The sequence below is a fragment of the Nomascus leucogenys genome, chromosome 12 (genome assembly GCF_006542625.1).
Source record: "Nomascus leucogenys isolate Asia chromosome 12, Asia_NLE_v1, whole genome shotgun sequence".
Taxonomy (NCBI): domain Eukaryota; kingdom Metazoa; phylum Chordata; class Mammalia; order Primates; family Hylobatidae; genus Nomascus; species Nomascus leucogenys.
The window spans coordinates 19,764,070-19,784,319 of NC_044392.1; the positions used below are offsets into that span (position 1 = coordinate 19,764,070).

Here is a 20,250-nt window from a genome sequence, read left to right on the forward strand (position 1 = left end):
GCCCAATGGTTACACCTTCCCATGGCTCCCATATCCTAGGAGATCCTGCCGGGGCTAAAGCTCCATGAGACGCCAGCCCTACCCACTTCTCCAGCCCGCTTGATGCTTCTGCTCCTCACCCACCCCCATCTGGTCACATTCAAGATTGCACCCCCAGCCACAATGAACCACACAGACCTTCCATGAGAAAATCCCACATTTCCCTCCTCCGGGCCTTTGCCCAGGCTGCTCCCTCAGATGGCAATGCCCTTCCTCGGCCAGGTGTGGTGGCACATGCCTGTAATCCCAGCACTCTGGGAGGGCAAGGCGGGAGGATTGTTTGAGCCCAGGAGTTTGAGACCAGCCTGAAAAACATAGTGAGACCCTGTCTCTAAAAAGTAATAATAATTTTTTTAAAAAAGAAAGAAATGCCCTTCCTCTACATCTCCTGACATATCTGTCAAGGCCCTCAAATGCCTCCCAGGCCACTGGGAATCCAGGCCTCCTCCTGAGGGACTCCATCTGTAACTGAGGCACGGGCCACGCTGAACTGACATCAGCATAGGCTCAGCTCTCCCCAGACTGTGGGCACCTCGAGGACAGAGCTTGTGTGTGACTCATCTCTGTCCTCAGCACCGATGTCAGGGCTGAGCCAAGGTGGCCTCAGGAGCCTCCAGGCTCCCTGCTCCTTCATTGCCCCAGGCTCCTCAGCTGAAGGTTGTGTTGGGGGCAGGGGGTGGCATTTAGTCCATCACATGGAGAGGGCAACAGGCAAGGAGGGACGGGAACAACGCCAGGTCCTCTCTGTATGTGGAGGGAGTCACTTAACACGTCCGGGCCTAGATTTCTGCTTCTGCAAAAGGGGGACGATAATGCCGCCTGCCCGGGTCCCTGCGAGCCTGTGGGACTGACTGGGAGTGCCTTTACCCCCTTCCCCAGGTCTCCTTGTGAATTATTTATGAAGCTCCTCAGTGCCAGGTTTATGCTGGGAACTTCAGAGGAAAGAGAGATGACTAAGGTTTACAGGCTGTTTGGTTGTGAAATCATGTGACTTTACCCCTTTTCCTGCTTTTCCTGTTCATAAAACACTCGTAAATTAAGTTACTTCTGGGTGACACTCCTGTGATCCTTGAGGGTCAAAGGAAGGAAACCAAGGCTGCTCCACCACTCGCCAGCCGGGGGCACTCTCTGGATGCTCCCAGGCCTTTGCCAGGACTGCTTAATCTGCAGGCAGTGGCTTGTAGAGAGGAGCAGGCTGCCCAGAGTGGGGGGTCAGAACCAGGTTTCAGAGTCCCTCAGACACAGGTTGGAGTCTCAGCTTTGCCAGCTACCAGCTGTGTGACCTGGCATGTCTCATGTCTCATAGCCTCTCTGAGCCTTAAGTTTTTCCCTGCAGAAGGAAAACTTTAACTCTTCTCCCCCACGGGTTTTTGCATGGCTTAAATAGAATACCCAGGCCAGGGGCCACTGCACCAAAGCTCGGTAAATATGAGTCCCTCTGTGTCCGGCGTCACTTCCCTGCATAAAAACCTCCTCCTTGAGGAGGGGGCTTCCCTGGCAGCACAAAGACCTATCCCCCAGATAACACCCCCAGCCCCCAGGCCTCTCCATCTCTCAAGCCCTTGTCTCTCTCTTCCTCTCCCACTGCAGGTCTGCGGCCTGGGACTCAGCACCACCTGCTCAGCCCCACCTGTGGAACCTTGTCTGGTGCTGGGCCCAGAAAGGACAGCCCCACCCGGGCAGCTGGCAGACAAAGTGGAATTTCTAGTCTGAGGTCCAAGGCCCCAACAGGCACCTGTGGCTAAGAATACTAGCCCCTCCCCAGCCTACCTCCTGGAAGCCCCCAACTCTAGTCTGAACTGGGAAATGGGGTACAGAGGTATAACAACCCTCAAACCTCAGGCACTCCAAGTTTAGCTTGTACCCAAGTTCTTATTTGCATATATATCATCCAGGTCACCAGTCCCCTCATTCCTGAGCTGTCCCCTCACTCTGGGACATGTCTACTGGGGTCCCACCTTCTTGGGCCCAGACCAGCTGTCAGGATAGGGAGGGCACTGGAAGGCAGAGGCAGCCCCTCGGCCTCTCCAAGTCTCTGCCCCTTCGTGCTCACTGAAGCTCCCACTACTCCACTTTCTGGTCCTTTCAGACCCCACTTCATTGTCTTCCTCTCCAGCCCAAGTTGCTTCTATGGACTCCCCATCCCCAGTCCGCCGTCCATCACCCTGCCCTCTTCCTTCTGGGACCGGCCTCAGCTCCTCCCACTCCAGCCAGGGTGAGTGTCTCCATCTCTCAGATACTCCAGACCCTCATTCACTGCCCAGCCTTTGCACAGGCTGTTCCCTCTGCCTAGAAACGCCCCCTCCATCTGGCTGACTACTTCTCATCCAGTTCATCTCAGTGTAAATGTCACTTTTTCCCGTAAGCCTTCCAGGGCAGCTTCATGGGTGTGTGGTCTATGCCGTTGTACAGGGCCTGTACCTAAAAAGGGCCCGTGTTTGGTTTAATTCTCTGCTGTCACTGTCTTTAAATTTTAATAATATTTGAACAAATGACCCTGAATTTCTATTTGGCAATGAGCCCCAGGGAATGAGGCAGCCCTCCTGACTAGTCCCTTTCCCATAGGAAGTGGGGTCCCTGGGTAGTTCTCGGCACCCCTTATTGCTTGTTTCACCATTTCCCTACTGGACCCTGAGAATAGCCCACATCTTGCTCAGTAATGGAGCCCCAGCACCTAGCACACTGCCGGGCCCAGAAGGGTGCTCAAAGGCTGTTGCTGAATGAACCAGTGACAGGTGCCCAACCACCTCCATCCTTTGAGTCACCTTGTCTTCATCACACAGAATGGCTCTGCTTCTGGAGTCTTAAAGGATACCGCCACCTTCCCAGCTATAAGCCTCCTGACCTGCCTGTACTGGCTCATCACTCCCGCTGCCCATCCTCCCTCCTCCAGCCTGTCCCCTCTTCCTGACTGCTTAGCCTAGTGTCCTCATACCAGTCTCTCTCTCTCGTCAACATACTCAATGCCAAGCCTGCCAACCTTTTGCTAAACCCAGCTACGAGCCCAGCTCAGGAGCCATGCAACCACCCACCTTCTCCACACGGCCACTGAGCAATGCTGGAGAAAGCTGCCCCTACACAGACAGACACAGGCTGGGCTGGGGCCTCAGCCTCGGCCAGGCCCAGCATCCTGCCCAGAAACACCTCTTCCCCTCTCCTGGTTATCCCTGCAACACCACCTGGCCCCTTGCTCTTGGCAGGTGACCTTGCCTCTTCCCTCAGAGAAACTACAGAACACTCAAGGGCACACCCTGAACTTGCTGCACCGCCACACGTGCCCCCGGTGCACCCTTTCCACCTCCTTCACTCCTCGCGGTTTGGGGGAGGCAGATGTGAGGCCCCGCCCAAGGTAAATGCCGCCAACCCAAGGGGGACGGCAAACCACACACACAGCAGTCGGTGTGTGGTTTGTGCAGCTGGAGGACCTGGATCCGAATCCCAGTCTGCCGTTTATTAACCACGATCATATAATTCAAGAAAGCCCAAAGCAGTAGCCTCCATGTCGCAGAGACAGTGCATCAGGTCAGACTCAGTGCTAAGTGAAATACGCTAGAAGCACAGACAACGCTACTCAAAGGCGTGACTTATGGAAAAAAGAGGCGAGGCGGGGAAGGGAGCTAGGAAAGCCCAGATGCCCCACGCGGAGAGAAAGAGAAGCACCATCCCCCACTGCATGGGACCAGGACAATTAAATGAGACAATGTGTGTTCAGTGAAGAACAGCGAATGACACTGGGCCCAACATCTTCTGAAGCTTCGGTGGCCATCAGTGAGGAAGGGAGGCTGTTTTCTAGCAAGAATTATTTTCTCTAGACCCATGGCTCTCAATGGAAGTGCCAGGGTATTCCCACTCCCAAAGTGAGGACATGTGGCAATTTCTGGAGACATTTTGGGTTGTCACAGGTGGTATGGGGGGAGTGTGCTACTGACATTACTATTTGGAGGAAAACTGTTAAACTCAAAAAGAAAGAAAGGGCCTGGTGTGGTACCTCACGCCTGTAATGCCAACACTGTGGGAAGCCAAGGTGGGCGGATCACCAGAGGTCAGGAGTTCGAGGCCAGCCTGGCCAAAATCATGAAACGCCATCTCTACTAAAAATATAAAAAATTAGCTGGGCGTGGTGGCACGCACCTGCAATCCCAGCTATTTGGGAGGCTAAGGCAGAAGAATTGCTTGAACCCAGGAGGTGGAGGTTGCAGTGAGCCGAGATCGCACCACTGCACTCCAGCCTGAGCAACAGAGTGACACTCCGTCTCAAAAACAAACAGACAAACAAAAAAAAAAAAAAAGAAAGAAAGAAAGGATCCTTTTCTGGAATAAGGCAGGGGCTAAGAAACAGAAGCTGCGCTGCTTCCCACGTGAGGTGACAGGTGGCTCCATGGGAAGACTGGTTTCCTGGGGTGTCTCTGTTAGGACAAGGGTTTCCTTTGGGGATCCTGAGTGCTACAGGACTCCTGTTAGAATGCCCTCCTGAGGTGAGGGGGCCACAGAGGGAAAAGCCCTTTCAGGGACCCTGTGGCAGGGACAGCTTGAGGACCCAGGCGCAGCCACGGCCTTTGGTTTTAGTATTTTCTCCTGTGTTTCGACTCCCTTCTGTTGGCCCCAAGTCTGCAGGCAGTTTAGAGCAGGCTGAGGCACGGCCTTGTTGGGGCTTCGGTGGGTGAGGAGAAAGGCGCCTGAGGCGTCTGTGCTTGGGGTGTGGGACAGGCTGAGCAGCTGTGTCCTGGGCAGCTGGTTTCCAGTGCAGGAGGGTGGCTATGGTCTGGGGTCTAGGCTCGAGTGAGCGACAGGAAATGACTAGGGGAGAAGCAGGAGCTGGGGAGCCTTCCAAGAAAACTGAGAGGGAAACCCGGACATTCCAAGACAGAGCAGGCTGCGGCTGGGCCTGCCTCAGGCCATGGCCACGCTCTTGCTGCAGGCCCTGACCCACCCAGCCTGACCCCCTCAAGCCAGGGCCCCTCAGAGGGTGGGAGTGAGGGATGGAGACTGTCACATGCCCTGGAACACCCACCCCACCCCAGAAGCTGGGCCACTGACCCTAGATGGGAGAAAGATGGGTCCATCATGTCTACAGAAATTGAACAGGTCAGGCCTGGGGACTTGTGGAAACCAGTCCCCCGGCCTCAGCATTCACTTTTCCTTGGGGCTTGGGTGCAGGGGACAAGCTGGAGCTGAAAAGAGGGGGACTAGGGGTAATAGGTGGCAGAGATGATTAGACCCCAGCCCCTAGTCTCCCAATTCAGGCCGCCAGGGCTCTTTGTCCAGGCTGAGAAATGGAGGATTCCTCTCTGGAGAAGCCAAGCCATCCCAGGTGCTGACATCTGGGGGCCAGCTCTCTGCCAGGTCATCCAAAGCCAACCCCACTAACTACAAGGCAGCTTGGCACAGACCTCCCAGCTGGCCTTTGCATGAACTCATTCTTAAACAAGACTAGACAGATAGCCGGGGATGGTTGGGTTTTTGAAGAAAGCACCCCATGAGAAGAGGATTCCCCCATTAAACAGACTCCAGGAACACGGAGAAAGCCTAGTTATGCAGGAAAAGAACGAACCATTTTAAAGAGAAATAATATTCTGTGACAATAATAACAATAAATACTTTATTAGATACTTAATATATGCCAGGCACTGTCCTAAGGGCCTCATATTCCAAATATAGATATAAAGAAGTTAGTGCACCATAAACCAAGAAGAAGATGTTACAGGGAAAAAAGAACATTCAGAGAATAAAGAATACCAGGAAATTAATCATATGATTACAGAGATAAAGAAGTCAACAGAAGGAATTAATGAGAAGGGTGAGGAAATCTTCCAAAACTCAGACGAGATAAAAAGATAAAGCAATGGGAAAAAGGAGAGGGAGAGGGAAAAGGCTCAGAAGAGGACTGACCTAGGAGGTCCAAACGGTGAGTTAAAGAAAGCCCAGGAAAGGGAAACAAGATGGAACCATCGTACAAGAGCATTTCCCAGAACTGAGAGCCCGCATAACAATCCAGAATAAAAAAGACTTCATTGCCACACATCATGGTAAAATTCCAGATTTTCAGAAATACAAGAGCCAATCCTAAACCTTTCTGGAGAAGGAGTAAGTAAGAAGAATTTCGATTCTCACAGCTACAGTAAATGCTAGAACACTGAAGCAAGGTATTCAAAATTCTTAGGGAAAAAAATATATTTATGCAAGTCTTTCTTAGAAAATTTCTTTTTTTTCTTTTTTTTCCAGACAGAGTCTCACTCTGTCACCTAGGCTGGAGTGCAATGGAGCAATCTCTGCTCACTGCAACCTCCACCTCCTGGGTTCAAGCGATCCTCCCACCTCAGCCTCCCGAGTAGCTGGCATTACAGGCACTCGCCACCATGCCCGGCTAATTTTTGTATTTTTAGTAGCGACGAGGTTTCACCATGTTGGCCAGGCTGGTCTTGAACTCCTGACCTCAAATGATCCACCCACCTCAGCCTCCCAAAGTGCTGAGATTACAGGCATGAGCCACTGTGCCCGGCCTTTCTTAGGGAATTTCTGTAGGACATTCCCTGGCAAACGAGGGGGACACAAGAGACAAGACCTGGAATCAAAGAAACAGGAGAAAAGCAAAGGAGCTCCAGGAAACAGCCGGGAGGAGCCAGAAGACATGCCTATCCTCCCAAGGATAGGTTTCCAGGAAAATGAGGGGGGTACTGAGTGCTTACTTGATAGGTTTCAGCATTTTGGGAAAAACTCACGATAGGATGATCTGATGGAGTGGTTATAAAGACTTACAGATAAATGTTTAGCAAATTAGGCCAATGGGAAAAGCAAGAAAATTGTTAACTCTAGAAGGAAACAGTCTCACACATGATTGTCTTTGCAATAAGCATTAATCACAAAGGTATAGTAAGGTAAACAGTGATTATTTCTTTCTTTTCTTTTCTTTTTTTTTTTTTTTTTTTTTTTTGAGACGGAGTCTTGCTCTGTCGCCCAGGCTGGAGTGCAGTGGTGTGATCTCGGCTCACTGCAAGCTCCGCCTCCCGGGTTCACGCTGTTCTCTTGCTTCAGCCTCTCCGAGTAGCTGGGACTACAGGCGCCCGCCACCACGCCCGGCTAATTTTGTGTATTTTTAGTAGAGACGGGGTTTCACCATGTTCGCCAGGATGGTCTCGATCTCCTGACCTCGTGATCCGCCCGCCTCGGCCTCCCAAAGTGCTGGGATTACAAGCGAGAGCCACCGCGCCCAGCCTTTTTTTTTTTTTTTTTTTTTTTTTGAGACAGGGTTTTGCTCTGTTGCCCAGGCTGGAGTGCAGTGGTGCACAAGGTCACAGCTCACTGCATCTTAACCTCCTGGGCTCATATAATCCTCCCACTTGAGCCTCCCGAGTAGCTGAGACTATAGCTACTATACACTATAGCTGAGACTATAGGCACACACCACCATACCCAGCTAATTTTTTGTATTTTTTTTGTAGATATGGGGTTTCACCATGTCCAGGCTGGTCTCAAACTCCTGGGCTCAAGCGATCTACCTGCCTCGACCTCCCAAAGTGCTGGGATTATAGTCATGAGCCACCATGCCTAGTTAAACACTGATTATTGATTTATCCCAATATTGTGATATAATGACAAGAGAAAGATGAGGGAAGGAAGGTGGGGCAGGGGTGTAAGAAAGCTAAATTCTCGTCTATCAATAGATGTTTTCCGTTTTTTTTTTTTTTTTTGAGACGGAGTCTTGCTGTGTCACCCAAGCTGGAGTGCAGTGGCACGATCTCGGCTCACTGCAACCTCCAACCTCCACCTCCAGGGTTCAAGTGATTCCCCTTCCTTAGCCTCCTGAGTAGCTGGGATTACAGGCACAAACCACCACACCCAGCTAACTTTTTATATTTTTGGTAGAGATGGGGTTTCACCACGTTGGCCAGGCTGGTCTTGAACTCCTGACCTCAAGTGATCTGCCCACCTTGGCCTCCCAAAGTGCTGGGATTACAGGCACACACCACCACACCCAGCTAATTTTTTATATTTTTGGTAGAGATGGGGTTTCACCATGTTGGCCAGGCTGGTCTTGAACTCCTGACCTCAAGTGATCTGCCCGCCTTGGCCTCCCAAAGTGCTGGGATTACAGGTGTGAGCCACCACACCCAGCCCAATAAATGTTTTAAAGTCATAAGAAAGGGTGAGTTTTATGGTATCTGAATTATATCTCAATTTTTAAAACTGAGAAAAAGTGTTAAGTAAAGAAAAAGGAGTATATGCACATTATTGATTTGTATTTACAGAAACATGGCAGTGAGCACTCAAGGAAATGGTCAAGCAAGCAGCCCTCTTGATTGCCCTAAAACACCCAGGAAAGCAGGCAACCTAAGTCTTTAGTGCTTTGGGGAAAAATAAACAAAGGAGTCGTGTGAGAGCTGGTGAGGAAGAAACTCCAAGTGGATTCTGCAGGAACAAGTAACGAAATGTGAAGAACCCTCAAGAGCCTAAGGAGAAGTAAGTCACAGTGACCTTGGAGAGGGCCTGGCTGCACGCAGGCCATGAAATGGAGCCTGAGCCATTTTTATGGGACTTCTCAGAGGTCCTGGTGACCCAAAAACCGAAGGCATTTAGTTACACAGGGTTCCTCTCATACAAGACCTCTGGTTCTCCCTGACCGTCACGCACACCCCCTACCCAACCGGGGCTTCAGCCTCACCTGGGCTTGAGGTAGCTGAGTGCTTCTGAGAACTGGTTGGTGAGGAAGAGGTCCAGGGCGGTCATGCACTGGTCCAGGGCCTCGTGGAGGCTGCTCTCAGGAGTCCTGGGGGAAGAGATGTGGGGCATGACACAGGGGCCCTCCAGCCCTCCAGCCTCTCCTGGCTGGAACAGAGCCTCACAGCCTCCCTGGGTCTACTCAGCCTCCCTGGCCAGCCTTGGGTGCCTGTCACGAGCTCTTCCAGGCTGCCACTCTGTACTGAGACGCAGGGACAATTTGGACCCACCTCTTTGTGTTCCCAAGGGTGGGAGGGGGAGCAGAAGGGTATGTCATCTGAGATCTGATGGAGGCGGGGGGAGGGGCCAAGGGCAAGGTGCAAACGGGCCTCAGGAATTAATTATCTTACCCTCCACACGGGTAAAGGGAGTCTTTGTGGCCCTTCTGACCCATTGGGCTCTGCTGCCCCCCGGGGGGGTGCAGCCCACCCAATAAATCCCACAGCCTCTTTTTCCCTCCTCCTTCTCCAAGGCCTCCCCCTCCCCCAGGCCTGGACTCTAGAATCCCAGACGTTGTCACAATGGGCTTCGAGGGTCAGCGGCCCCATGCAAGAGGCCCAGGGCCTTTCAAATTCACTCTGCCAATGGCTCCTCCAGAATACCTGAGCCCTTTCCAGTCCCTATGTTTCTCTATAGCTTTTACCACCCTCTGACATATTTTACTTATTTTTGTGTTTATTGTCTTATTTCCTTGTGTGTTTTGCAATTATATTAGAAATTCATGTTTGACAGATCCAAAGGGACTGTGGGACAGGATACATTGCTCCACTAAACTATAAGCTCCAAGAAGCAAGAATCTTTAACTGCTGTATCCCTAGCAACTAGTATCCGGTACAAAGTAGGCTTTTAATCAATATCTGTTAGGTAAATGAATGAATGAATGAATGAAGAGTCTAAGGCTAGGAAAGCAAACTCCTGACTTTTCTGGGTCTCAGCTTTCCCATATAAAAATGAGAGATGAAACTAAGAGATCCCAGAAGCCCTGTCCATTTGATGTTTTCATAATGCCTCTTCTCAAGGGGCCTCCTTTGAGTGAAAGAATGTTCCAGAAAGGGGCTTGATGCTCTCCCTGAAGGGAAATCCTATTTCCCAAAAGTTAGTTAAAAGAAATTCCCTCTCCACCAGGTAAACTCCTACATATACCTTAAGGCCCAGCTGTAAAGTCTCCTGCTCTGAGATGCATCAGCAGATCTTCCCAGGCAAATTGAAACGTCTTTTTCAAAACTGAACTCTTGTTCATTCTCCCAATCTGTTCTCCCCCAGTCTTTGCCTTTCTTTTTTTTGGTACATATGGGGTCTTGCCATGTTGCCCAGGCTGGTCTCAATGAACTCCTGGGCTCAAGTGATCCTCTTGCCTCAGCCTCTCAAAGTATTGGGATTACAGGCGTGAGACACTATGCCTGTCCTCCATTTTTTAAAGAGCAACACTCCTCTACCCGATTCCTCAAGTCAAAAATCTGATAATCATCTTTGCCATATCCCTTCTCTGGCCTCTGTCATCCCCTCCATCACTAAACTCCACTAAACACTAAACCCCATCAATTCTACTTCCTTTTTTTTTTTTAAGAATTTTTACAGAGATAGGGTCTCATATGTTGCCCAGGCTGGTCTCGAACTCCTGAGCTCAAGTGATCCTCCCACCTCATCCTTCCAAAGTGCTGGGATTATACGTGTAAGCCACAGCCTACTTCCTAACATCTCTCAATCAACCCCTTCTATGCCCAATACCTTCTGGTCCAGGCCAGCACCATCTTTACCCAGGTCTGTTGGAACACTCTCCATTCCACTCTTTCCACCTTCTTCTCTCTTCTCTGTTAGACCTTTTTATTCCATATTTCATGTCTCTTAACTAACTTCTATACCATCTCTTGGGCTCTCTGTTAGACCCTGAGTAATTTCTTTCATTTCACCAGCTCTCTCATTAGGTGTGTCTGACCTGCTACTTATCCTATCTACTGAATTTTTCATTTCAATGACTATATTTTTCATTTTGTGAAATTCCACTTGGTTCTTTTTCAAATCTTAGTTATTTGGGGTAGTATTACGTTCCCTGCCTCAAGTCCATCTTCAATTCCTTTATACATTTTAAACCTAATTATTTCTATTCTATATCTCATAATTCTAGCATTTTAGACTTTCAAGGAAACTAATTCTGCTCTTTCTTGTTTCTGGTGCCTGCTGCTCACAGTGGCTTATTTCCTTGTGTGTTTTGCAATTATATTAGAAATTCATGTTTGACAGATCCAAAGGGACTGTGGGACAGGATACATTGCTCCAGGAAGGATTTTTCATTTACTTTGGCCGGGTTCCCGGGGGAACTACCACCCTGAGACCATTTAAGTTACTTTTTTAAGTTTATGGTTTCCAGGACCACAAAGGTAGTGGTGTGCCATCAAACCCAAAGTTTGTGTGATGGCAGACCAGTATTTATAATTTTTTAGGGAGTCTTTTTTTCCCACCAGAAATGCTGTCTCGCTTTGCTGGTGGGGGCGGACCTTTTTTCTAGCCAATCTTCCTATTCACTGAGGCTGTAGCCCTTGGAGGGTCCCAGATTTAAGTGTTGAGTCGGGGGATGCTAAGTTCCAGCTCCTCAAACTGTAACTGTGTAGGCCTAAGACCTTCTTTCCCATCTGTTGAGTGGCCGTTGAAACTCCTGGCTATAGATTTCTGAAATGTGTAAATAGCCTAAGGTTGCTGTGGCTTCATCTTGTTTGCCAGCCTGACTTCAGTTCTCTCTTCACTCTTGGCTGGAGGGGGTTTCTGTTACTTCTGTGGGAGCTCAGGAATGTACTTAATTATTATTTTTATTTATTTATTTATTTATTTATTTAGGACAGGGTGTTGCTCTGTTGCCCGGGCTGGAGAGCAGTAGTGCGATCTCAGCTCACAGCAACCTCCTCCTCCCAGGTTCAAGCTATTCTCCTGCCTCAGCCTCCCAAGCAGCTGGGATGACAGGCTCCCGCCACCATGCCCGACTAATTTTTTGTATTTTCAGTAGAGATGAGGTTTCACCATGTTGGCTAGGCTGGTATCAAACTCCTCAGGTGTTTGACCTCAGGTGATCCACCCGCCTCAGCCTCCCAAAGTGCTGGGATCACAGGCGTGAGCCACTGCCCCTGGCCAGGAATGTACTTTAAAGGATGTTTGTTGTAACTCATCCCCGCCTCTAGGTAGTTTCTTTGAGACAGAATGTTGGAAGCATTATTTCCTCTAACCTGTCTCTCCCATAATTGCCAAAGATACATCTTGAAAACCCACATCTGGCTGGGCGTGGTGGCTCATGCCTGTAATCCCAGCACTTTTGGAGGCCGAAGCGGGCGGATCACCTGAGTTCGGGAGTTCGAGACCAGCCTGACCAACATGGAGAAACCCCATCTCTACTAAAAATACAATATTAGCCGGGCGTGGTGGCACATGCCTGTAATCCCAGCTACCACGGAGGCTGAGGCAGGAGAATCCCTTGAACGTGGGAGGCGGAGGTTGTGGTGAGCAGAGATTGCACCATTGCACTCCAGCCTGGGCAACAAGAGCAAAATTCCATCTCAAACAAAAAAAACCACAAATGTCACTTCTGGACTTAAAATCTTTCCCTGGCTTCCCATTGCTCTTAGGGTAAAGGCCAAGTTCCTTTCCATGGCCTAAAAGACCCCACCTGATGCAGCCCCTGCCCCTCTCTTCAGAGGCTGGGATGGTGTCTGTCTCTGTGCCCAGGGCATAGCCTAGTGACTGGTGTTCAAGCCATTCATCTCTGTTGGATCAATCAGTGAAGCGGCAGTGAGCATCTACTGCCTGGGTGTTTAACTGGCATTCTAACTGCTCTCAAAATGCCCTGTGAAATGGGATTATTACCCCTCCACACCTATTGGAGATGGGGAAACTGAGGCACAGAGGACGGGTAACTTGGCTAAGGTCACACATCCAAGCATGCATTCTAACCCAAGTTTCTGCCTGAGCCAGTGCCCATCAGCTCAGCCCCAGGGAGTCAAGCCCATTGTTGTGGTTTATGCCAACCTCTAAACAATTTCTGAGCCAAGAGCCTGCCTCCCATTTCTGCACACACACCCACCCGTCACCATCTCCATCCCCCACCAAGGAAGAGGTCCTGTCTACTTGGTCTACCTGGAGAGAAAGATCCAGGCCGGATGGACAGTCAATGCAAAGGGGCACAGTCCTTCCCTTGGCAGCCCCGGTACCTCTTAATGGGGATGAGGCTGTCTGCGGTGACCTCCCCGAGACTGGGAGTGAGCTGAACCCAGGGCTGATTTCCTCCCTCCTTCCCTCCCACAAGCACCCACAAATCTCGTGCTGTAGGCTATGCCTGGGACTGGGCTCTGGGGACACAGACCTAGGCCTGCCTCTTCAGGAGCTCACCGCCTACGGAAGACAGATGCAGACAGGGCAGCGACCGCTACAGTGCTCAGGGCTGTGATCATGGGAATCACTGGGGGCCAAAGGGGTCCAGAAGACACCTCTAACTCAGGCTGGGGCACTGAGGAGGCTGAGTGGAAGGAGGATGGCATCATGGAAGTAGGATGGCATCAAGGAAAATGCCATCAAACTGAGAACAAGATGGAGAAAGAAGTCTAAGAAGGGGAAACAGCACACACACAGGGCTGGAGGCATGACACCACAGTTAGGAGGTACAAGCGTTCTGGAAGGGCTTGGAAGACAGAGGCTCTGGAAGGCCAGCTAAATGGAGGGGTGAGGCTGCGGTGGCTAGAGAGCTCAGGAAGGCTGGAGACCTCCGCCCCATTTGACTTAATAATAGCATTAACAACCACCCATCACCACAAAGATTACCACTTCAAGTTATCTAAATTGATGACTGCATTATTTTACTCAGTCCTGCCAGCAGGCACCCTTGTCTGTCTTTGATAGATAAGCAGGGACAGGCAGTGAAGACAGGAACGCAGTCAGGCTCCATTCAGGAGCCTGGGAGAAGACAAAAATGCATTCTGTGGAAGCAACAGCGCCAAACCTTTCCCCTCACCTGGCTGAGACTGAGGACTCCATTTCTCCACAGGCTGCCCTTGTGTCTCCGAGACCTTTCTTTTCCCGGGACACCTTGCCTGGCCCAGGTGACATCTATTCCTGTGGTGATGGTGGTCTCTCCACTGTGTGTTGGGGACCGAGGAAAGGGACGTGGAGAAGAGGTGCTGGGCTGGATGGAGCAGAGCTGGTGGCCAATGCCAGGAGCTCTGGCACAGTGGTGGCGGCTGTCTTATTCAGAGCCCACCCACACTTGAGGCCCAAATGAGAAGGGAGCTAGAGGGTGGGAGGGGGTGTCAGGTAGCCCAGAGCTACCCCCACTCTCCCCTGCCCTCTCACTTCTCTACTATAGTTGGCTTGGACTGCTACTTCTGTGCCTCATGGGCAGATCTGGGTAGAGCTGGGAGACCCTCAGTTCCCACTGAGAACAGAAAATCCTCCTACCTCCATCCCAGTCAGAATGAGGTGGGTGTGGGGTGGATGAGGCAGCAGAGCGGTCGCTCAGGAAGCCAACTGCAGTCAGAGCTGGATTTTAATCCCTGCTCCACCACTGAGGGGAACTTTGGCTCAACGAGTAAAATAATCTGTCCGTGGGGATCTGTTGCTTCTGAAGTGATCTTTCTAAATTGCAAAAATGACTGTGACTGTCCTTCCAAAGAGTCCCCCTTAGCTGCACATAAATGTATCACGGAGTGATGTAGCATGACCTAATGCAGTGTGGCCTGCAAGAGTTCTGAAAGCAGACAACCCTAGACTCAAGCTGCAGCTATTCCTTGCTGGATAACCTTGGGAATGTTCCATACCCTCTATGAGCCTCCGTTTCCTCATGAAGGAGATGGGAATGACAGTACTTACCTCCCACGGTTTTTGTGAAGAACGACTAAGACTATGGAAAGCACAAGAGTACTCAGAAAATGTGAGTAATTATTATTTTTTCTAAAATTATGTATTGCGATTTTTTTTTTTTTTTTTTTTGAGAGAAGCTCGCTCTGTCGCCCACGCTGGAGTGCAATGGCACTATCTGGGTTCACTGCAACCCCTGCCTCCCGGGTTCAAGAGATTCTCCTGCCTCAGCCTCCCGGGTAGCTGGGATTACAGGTGTGTGCCACCATGCCCAGCTAATTTTTGTATTTTTAGTAGAGATAGGGTTTCACCATGTTGGCCAGGCTGATCTCAAACTCCTGATCTCAAGTCATCAGCCTGCGTGGGCCTCCCAAAGTGCTGGGATTATAGGCATGAGCCACTGCATGCAGCCGTATCATCATTTCTTGATCAAGTAGCACTGACTTTATAATGAAACTAAATAACTTTAAAAGATTGAGTGGCCCAGACGCGGTGGCTCACGCCTGTAATCCCAGCACTTCGGGAGGCCAAGGCAGGACTGCTTGAACCCAGTAGTTTGAGACCAGCCTGGGCAACAAAGTGAGATCCTGTCTCTATTTTTTATTTTATTTTATTTTTATTTTAGATCGAGTGCACATATCCCACAACCCAGCAATTCCACTATTAGGGGGCACCCTCGTGAAACACATGTGCAAAGGACCATCGTACAAGAATATTCACTGTCTGAATAACAAGACACTGGGAACACTTCGACATCCATCAAGAAGGATAAATAAACAAATGGAGGTGTCTACATAGGGTGGTATATCACACATCAGGGCAAGCAGGACAAGAGCTGCAGGATCAAGGCTAAATCTGAGACCTGAAGTTGAGTGTGAAAATGCAAGCTGCAGCATAACACATGCTATAAGACTCCATTCACAGAAAACTTTGAAGTAAGAACAAACTACATATTTTTAAGACTTACACACACTGAACAAAAGAATAAAAACAGGGAAACGATAAAACCTAAATTCAGGATGGCAATTAATTTGGAGAGGGAAGGAGGGAAGAGGTTTCCACAAGACTTTCAAGGGTCTCTACTATGGTTTATTTCTTAAAAAGAATATAGAATAAATGGGGCACAATGTAAATATCTGACAAAGTTGGGTGGCAAGGGTTTGTGAGTTCATTTTACTATTTGCTATATTTTTCTGAAGGCTTAAAATATTTCATAATTTTTTTTTTTTTTTTTTTGAGACAGAGTCTCGCTCTGTCGCCCAGGCTGGAGTACAGTGGCGCAATCTCGGCTCACTGCAAGCTCCGCCTCCTGGGTTCCCGCCATTCTCCTGCCCCAGCCTCTCCGAGTAGCTGGGACTACAGGCGCCCGCCACCACGCCCGGCTAATTTTTTTTTCTATTTTTAGTAGACATGGGGTTTCACCGTGGTCTCGATCTCCTGACCTCGTGATCCGCCCGCCTCGGCCTCCCAAAGTGCTGGGATTACAAGCGTGAGCCACCGCGCCCGGCCAATATTTCATAATTTTTAAAGAGGTAGATTTAAGGCTTGATTTGTTCACCAATGACCATCTGGGCCCAGAGCAGGCCTCGCTGAGTGTCTGTTGAGTGAGTGTCTCTGTAGTGAAGGTGAGATTGGTCCCGCTGCGTGTGGCCCTCCTCTGCTCAGACCCCACCAGGATGACCCTAACCAGGGGTGGGGACAGATGGACAGGTGGCTTCAAAGAAGAGTGGGCAGGCATGCAGAGAGGCAGGTACAGTTTCTCATGAGGAAGACCCACCAGCGTGAGAAGAGCAAGCTTGCTGTCCTGAGGCCTGCAGCAGGGCCAGAGGAGCCCGGGGTTGTAGAGGGCACTTAGGCAGGGATGTAAGCATATAAGGAAGTGGGATGAATGTGGTTTTCAGCCAGGGAGTCTAGACTTCTTTGATAGATACCTTGCTCCATGCCCGCCTTCTCTCCTGGAAACCACTTTTCTGGACCCAGCAGGGTGGTGGTACTCAGTCAGGGCTGCGCAGAAGGAACCTACCCAACCTCCAGCTTTACAAAGACTTGGGCCCAGAACAGGAAAGGAGCAGCCAGCCCCATTTCTCCGTGTTTTCCACAGGAGGGACCAGAAGTCTAGGAAGGGTAAAGGACTTGGCCAAAGTCACACAACAAAAATGATCAAGCTTAAACTCACCAGGCAACCCTCTCCCAGGCCAGGGTGTCCCCCAGCAACCCAGCTTCCAAGCCCTGATAGAGCCACACACACGCAAGCCCAGTGGAGGCTTCCAGCTGCCAGCTGGCACCAGCCCCGTCACCTCCCTGTTCATGTGTCAAGCCTCGGGCCCTTAGCAAATATTGTCAGTGGTGGTGAGGCTCCAGGCAGGGTGAGCCCTCCTCCCAGCTCACCTGGGCCGGCTCTCTGCCCAGCAACTTCCCAGCAGTCAGGGCTCCTAGCAGCTGCCCCGTGCCCTGCCCACTGGGGCCCAGGAAAAGCAGAGAGTTGCTGAAGGTCTCCTGGCAGTAGCAGCTGTCACTGCTATGGGGGGTGATCTAGGTAGGGGTCCCATAGGGGTTTCTCAGTGGGATGTGGGTAGGGTTGGGCAGGAGAGCCACGTTGAAGGTGACAACACCCACTTTTTACTACCCAGGTTCCTGCTGCACCCAGTGGGCCCGGCTGGCCCAAACCTTAGCCGTTTAAGTTCCCCTAATGTCCCTAAAGATGATGGGGTGGGGGGATCTGACAACAGACAGAACTGAGTTCAAATCCCACCCCCAACTCTTACCTCCTGGGTGACCGATGACAAGTCACTTAAGTGCTGTGCCTCAGTTTCCTCATCTGTAACGGGGATGAGAGTAACAGGGCCCACCCCACAGGAGTGAACGCCACGAGGCAGGTGGGGAAGGCTGCTCTGAACGTGTCTGTGACTACAGCTCCGTGAGAAAGTTGGGACCCAGAAGGTGAGTGACCGACCCGGGGTCCCCGCGCCTCCATCTCCTCGCAGCCCCCCGCCCCCACTCCTGACGGCGGCGGCGGCTCCCAGGGATCGGGCGGGGTGGGGGCTGGAAGCCGCAGTGCGGCCCCAGGCCGGTGCGCGGGGGAGGCCTGGCGCGGCGCCCACCACCTGCCCAGGCCCCAACCCGCGCCGCCCGCGCCCCCGGGCCTCCCAGCCGCGCACTTACCCCGCGGGCAGGGCTCCTGGGGCGCCGCCGGCCGAGGTCATCGCCGAGGGGCGCGGGCGGCGCTGCCCCAGCCGGACGCCAATCGCGGCCCAGGTGCTGCCGCCGGAACCCGGAGCCGGGCGCTGTGCGGTCGCGGACGCTGCGGCCGGGGAGGGGCGCGCCGGGGGCGGGGAAGGCGGCGGGGCCGGGCCGAGCCTCGGTCTCCCCACCCGCACGGTAAGGCCATGGCCGCCCGCGGCGACCCGCGCTCCCGCACCGCCGGGGGATCTGGGCGGCCCCCACCCCCGCTCCGACAGGTGAGAGCCCGACGCCCTCTGCTCAGGCACCGCCCGGGCTGGGAGCTCGCGCCCTCCTCATACGTCCCCACCTATCTGGCGTTAGAAGTTCTTCTCCGGGACCTGAGGTCCACTTTACTGTCACTTCTCCTCCCCACAGCTTCCGCCCCGCAGCGGCCCCCACCTGAGCCGTCACCATCCTCCCGCATTAATGGGGGCATTCGTGCAGACAAAGACAGCCCCCAGACTCAGGCCTGGATTTTAATCCCACCATCTCGCCCACTGAGTGACTGCACGAGACCAGAAGGCGGGAAAAACGCGGTTTAGCACTCGCTGCTAGCTGGCAGTTTACACTGCCTTCTCAAATGATCCCCATAATTGCTATTTTACAGATGGGGAAACTGAGGGATGGGGTTCATTTGATTCACGCATGGTCACTCACCTAATAAGTGGCAAGCTAGGACTGGAATCCATCCCTCCTGAATCCAAAGCCAACACTCTGGCCCCTTTCCCCGTTGGCCCCCTCTCCCCTGCATTCCCAGTGCCTGTGTGGGGGTCACCCACAACACTCCCCAAATGTCCACTGTGCACCGAGCCCTGAGGCGGGTGTCTCCACCTGACCTGATCTTCTGGCAGAGAGAGCCACTGGCCCATGAAGAGTTAACCAGCCACCACCTCCTGGCCCCAGATGCTGCTCTTAACCATGACTCATCAGAGCATGTGGCTGCCATTAGAGCTGTCCCTTCACAAAGGAAGGGACAGAAGTCAGGAAGGACTGTAGCTCCCCTGGAGCAACTATGACCTCCAGGACGTCAGAAGAGGAGACAGAAGGAGACAGCCTGCAGAAGCAACCACGGTGGGAACAGGACTTGCACCAGATCCCTGGGGAGCCAGGCAGTTTGGGCTTGGTGGTAGCTGCTTAAAATCTAAGCAGGCTGCCTGGAAAGGCAGTGAAGTCCCATCCTGCCCATTTGTGAGCAGGGGCCAGATGCTCACTTGCAAGAATCATCCCATCTCTGGGAGTCTCATATACAGGCATGAAAAAGATAATTGACCGCTAGAAGCAAGCTATGATGACATCCACCAGCAACTATAAAGAATCCAGACAAGGGGAGAGCCTGGGGAGCTTCCTAGAAGAGGTGGTGACAGAACTGAGCCTTGAAGTTTATATTATTTAAACAAACTGAAGTCGTGGAGAGGGTGTACCAGATTGGGGAGCAGCATGGATGAAGGCATGGAGGTGGGAAAGGGTGAGGCTGGTGAGACCACAAGCAGTATGTGTAAAGAGGATGATGAGGCTGGGGCCCCTATCACATGCCATGCACTTTCAAATCTCTAGGCATTTAAACATGCTGTTCCCTCTGTGTGGAACACACCTTCCTCCCTTGTCACTTGTTAGTCATTCACGTAACCAGGGGTGGATCCAGAAGCTTACAATGGGGAGGCCGCTGTTCAAAAAAAAGAATACAAATTTACCAATACAGGTTGAGCATTCCTAATTTGAAAATCCGAAATCCAGAATGCTCCAAAATTTGAAGCTTTCTAAATTTTCTCTTTTTTTTTTTGAGACAAAGTCTCACTCTGTTACCCAGGCTGGAGTGCAGTGGCACGATCTCATGATCTTGGCTCACCACAATCTCCATCTTCCGGGTTCAAGTGATTCCCATCCCACAGCCTCCTGAGTAGCTGAGATTACAGGGATGTGCCACCATGCCCAGCTGATTTTTGTATTTTTAGTAGAGACAGGGTTTTGCCATGTTGGCCAGGCTGGTCTCAAACTCTGGACCTCAAGTGATCCGCCTACCTTGGCCTCCCACAGTGGGATTACAGGCGTGAGCCACCACGCCCGGCCTGAAACTTGAAGCTTTTTGAGCACTGTAGTTGGAGACTGCAGGCCTACCATGTTTGCTGTGCTGTTGTTACAGCAGACACAGGCATTCTACTGATGCTCATGTGCTGCTGAGTTACCCTGAACACTTTTTCACTGCATTAATGGCATGTTATATTTTTATTGTTAAGTACTTATGTGTGAATAAGGGTAAAAAAAATGCTTATTGGGAGCACATAAATTCAGAGTCAAAAATGATGGCAATGCCAAATAATCACAGATTGTCCACATGGGTGGCCGAGAGAGTGACACTTCTGCTTTCTGATGGTTCAGTGCACACAAACTTTGTTTCATGCACAAAATTATTTACAATATTGTATAAAATTACCTTTAGGCGGC

The 20,250-nt window shown here is 51.3% G+C and overlaps 1 protein-coding gene and 1 long non-coding RNA gene across 5 annotated transcripts in view; one reads left to right on the forward strand and one right to left on the reverse strand.

Moving 5' to 3' along the window:
• The window catches only part of TTC39A (tetratricopeptide repeat domain 39A), a 59,487-nt gene that overhangs the window by 26,758 nt on the left and 12,479 nt on the right, over positions 1-20,250 (reverse strand). Inside the window, exons 1-2 of one of the 4 annotated variants that reach the window (XM_030823892.1) lie at positions 17,749-17,870; positions 8,699-8,803 (exon numbers count right to left, since the gene is read on the reverse strand). In XM_030823892.1, the coding sequence (XP_030679752.1) occupies positions 8,699-8,803; positions 17,749-17,789 (146 nt within the window). In that variant the 5' untranslated portion in view covers positions 17,790-17,870. Of the gene's footprint in view, positions 1-8,698; positions 8,804-9,104; positions 9,249-17,351; positions 17,516-17,748; positions 17,871-20,250 lie in introns of those variants that run through there. The other 3 variants (XM_030823893.1, XM_030823891.1, XM_030823890.1) reach the window with 3 other exon arrangements.
• LOC105740635 lies at positions 16,967-18,593 on the forward strand. Its single transcript, XR_001116710.1, has 3 exons — positions 16,967-17,122; positions 17,443-17,526; positions 18,184-18,593. It is a non-coding gene; the product is annotated as an uncharacterized LOC105740635 (long non-coding RNA).